Source organism: Argentina silus (genome assembly GCF_951799395.1).
Source record: "Argentina silus genome assembly, chromosome: 4".
NCBI lineage: Eukaryota > Metazoa > Chordata > Actinopteri > Argentiniformes > Argentinidae > Argentina > Argentina silus.
In genome coordinates, this window is record NC_139658.1 from 26,249,964 (window position 1) to 26,251,177 (window position 1,214).

The window sequence follows — 1,214 nt, forward strand, 5'->3', positions numbered from 1 at the left end:
GTATAGACCTTTCCTTCTATAGACCTTTCCTAATTACTGAAACATCTGCAGAAGAAAAGTTAAAAAACATTTTGCTTCATTTACTTAAGATGTTTACATTGACACAACAATTTACCCTAGGTCATGTTTCATAAAATCCAAAAGGAAACCATTCACAACCCACACACACACACACACACACACACACACACACACACACACACACACACACACACACACACACACACACACACACACACCTCAGGATACATAGACTTTGATTCAAAATCTACAATCACCCAACAGGCAAAACAGATTTAGATGGCTTTCTTCTCAACTCTCTCTCTCTCTCTGAAGGTTCATCATTTCCTCCGTTCAGCTCATCAGTACCGACTTAACGGCAAAAAAACAGGAAAGAAAAAAACTAAGTTGTATATCTGTTTATGTATCTCTCACACGCCCCCCTCTCAGGTGTTGATGCTGTGTTGGTACGGGAGGAACAGCATCCAGGTCCACCACACTGTCCATGGTGTGTGTGTGTGTGTGTGTGTAGAGCAGGGCCAGGTTGTCCTCACTGTCCATGGTGTGTGTGTGTGTGTGTGTGTGTGTGTGTGTGTGTGTAGAGCAGGGCCAGGTTGTCCTTAGTGTAGATGGTGTGTGTGTGTGTGGGTGTGTGTGTGTGTGTGTGTGTGTGTGTGTGTGTGTGTGTGTGTGTAGAGCAGGGCCAGGTTGTCCTCACTGTCGATGGTGTGTGTGTGTGTGTGTAGAGCAGGGCCAGGTTGTCCTCACCGTCGATGGTGTGTGTGTGTGTGTGTAGAGCAGGGCCAGGTTGTCCTCACCGTCGATGGTGTGTGTGTGTGTGTGTGTGTGTGTGTGTGTGTGTAGAGCAGGGCCAGGTTGTCCTCACCGTCGATGGTGTGTGTGTGTGTGGGGGTGTGTGTGTGTGTGTGTGTGTGTGTGTGTGTGTGTGTGTGTGTGTGTGTGTGGACAGGGCAGGGCTGGTGCAGGGGAGAGGGTTGTCAGAGTCCATATGAAACAACAGTTCCTCCCTGTCAGCCTCCCCTGCTGGTCTCTGTCTGCCTAACTCTGTCCAAAGGGGTAGGGTCCGTGAATACCCTGGAGAAATAGAAATACACACACACACACACACACACACAGTTAACAGAATAAGGAAAACAGCACTTCAGAACATGTTCCCCTTGTTGAGTCATTAACCCACCAACTGCCAAACAGTT

The 1,214-nt window shown here is 48.0% G+C and overlaps 1 protein-coding gene across 1 annotated transcript in view; it reads right to left on the reverse strand.

The window, feature by feature from the left end:
* Positions 1-565: 565 nt before the first annotated feature.
* The window catches only part of ilrun (inflammation and lipid regulator with UBA-like and NBR1-like domains), a 5,598-nt gene continuing 4,949 nt past the window's right edge, over positions 566-1,214 (reverse strand). Inside the window, exon 5 of the mRNA XM_083668681.1 lies at positions 566-1,095. Coding sequence (XP_083524807.1) covers positions 1,060-1,095 — 36 coding nt within the window. The 3' untranslated portion in view covers positions 566-1,059. The remainder of the gene's footprint in view (positions 1,096-1,214) is intronic.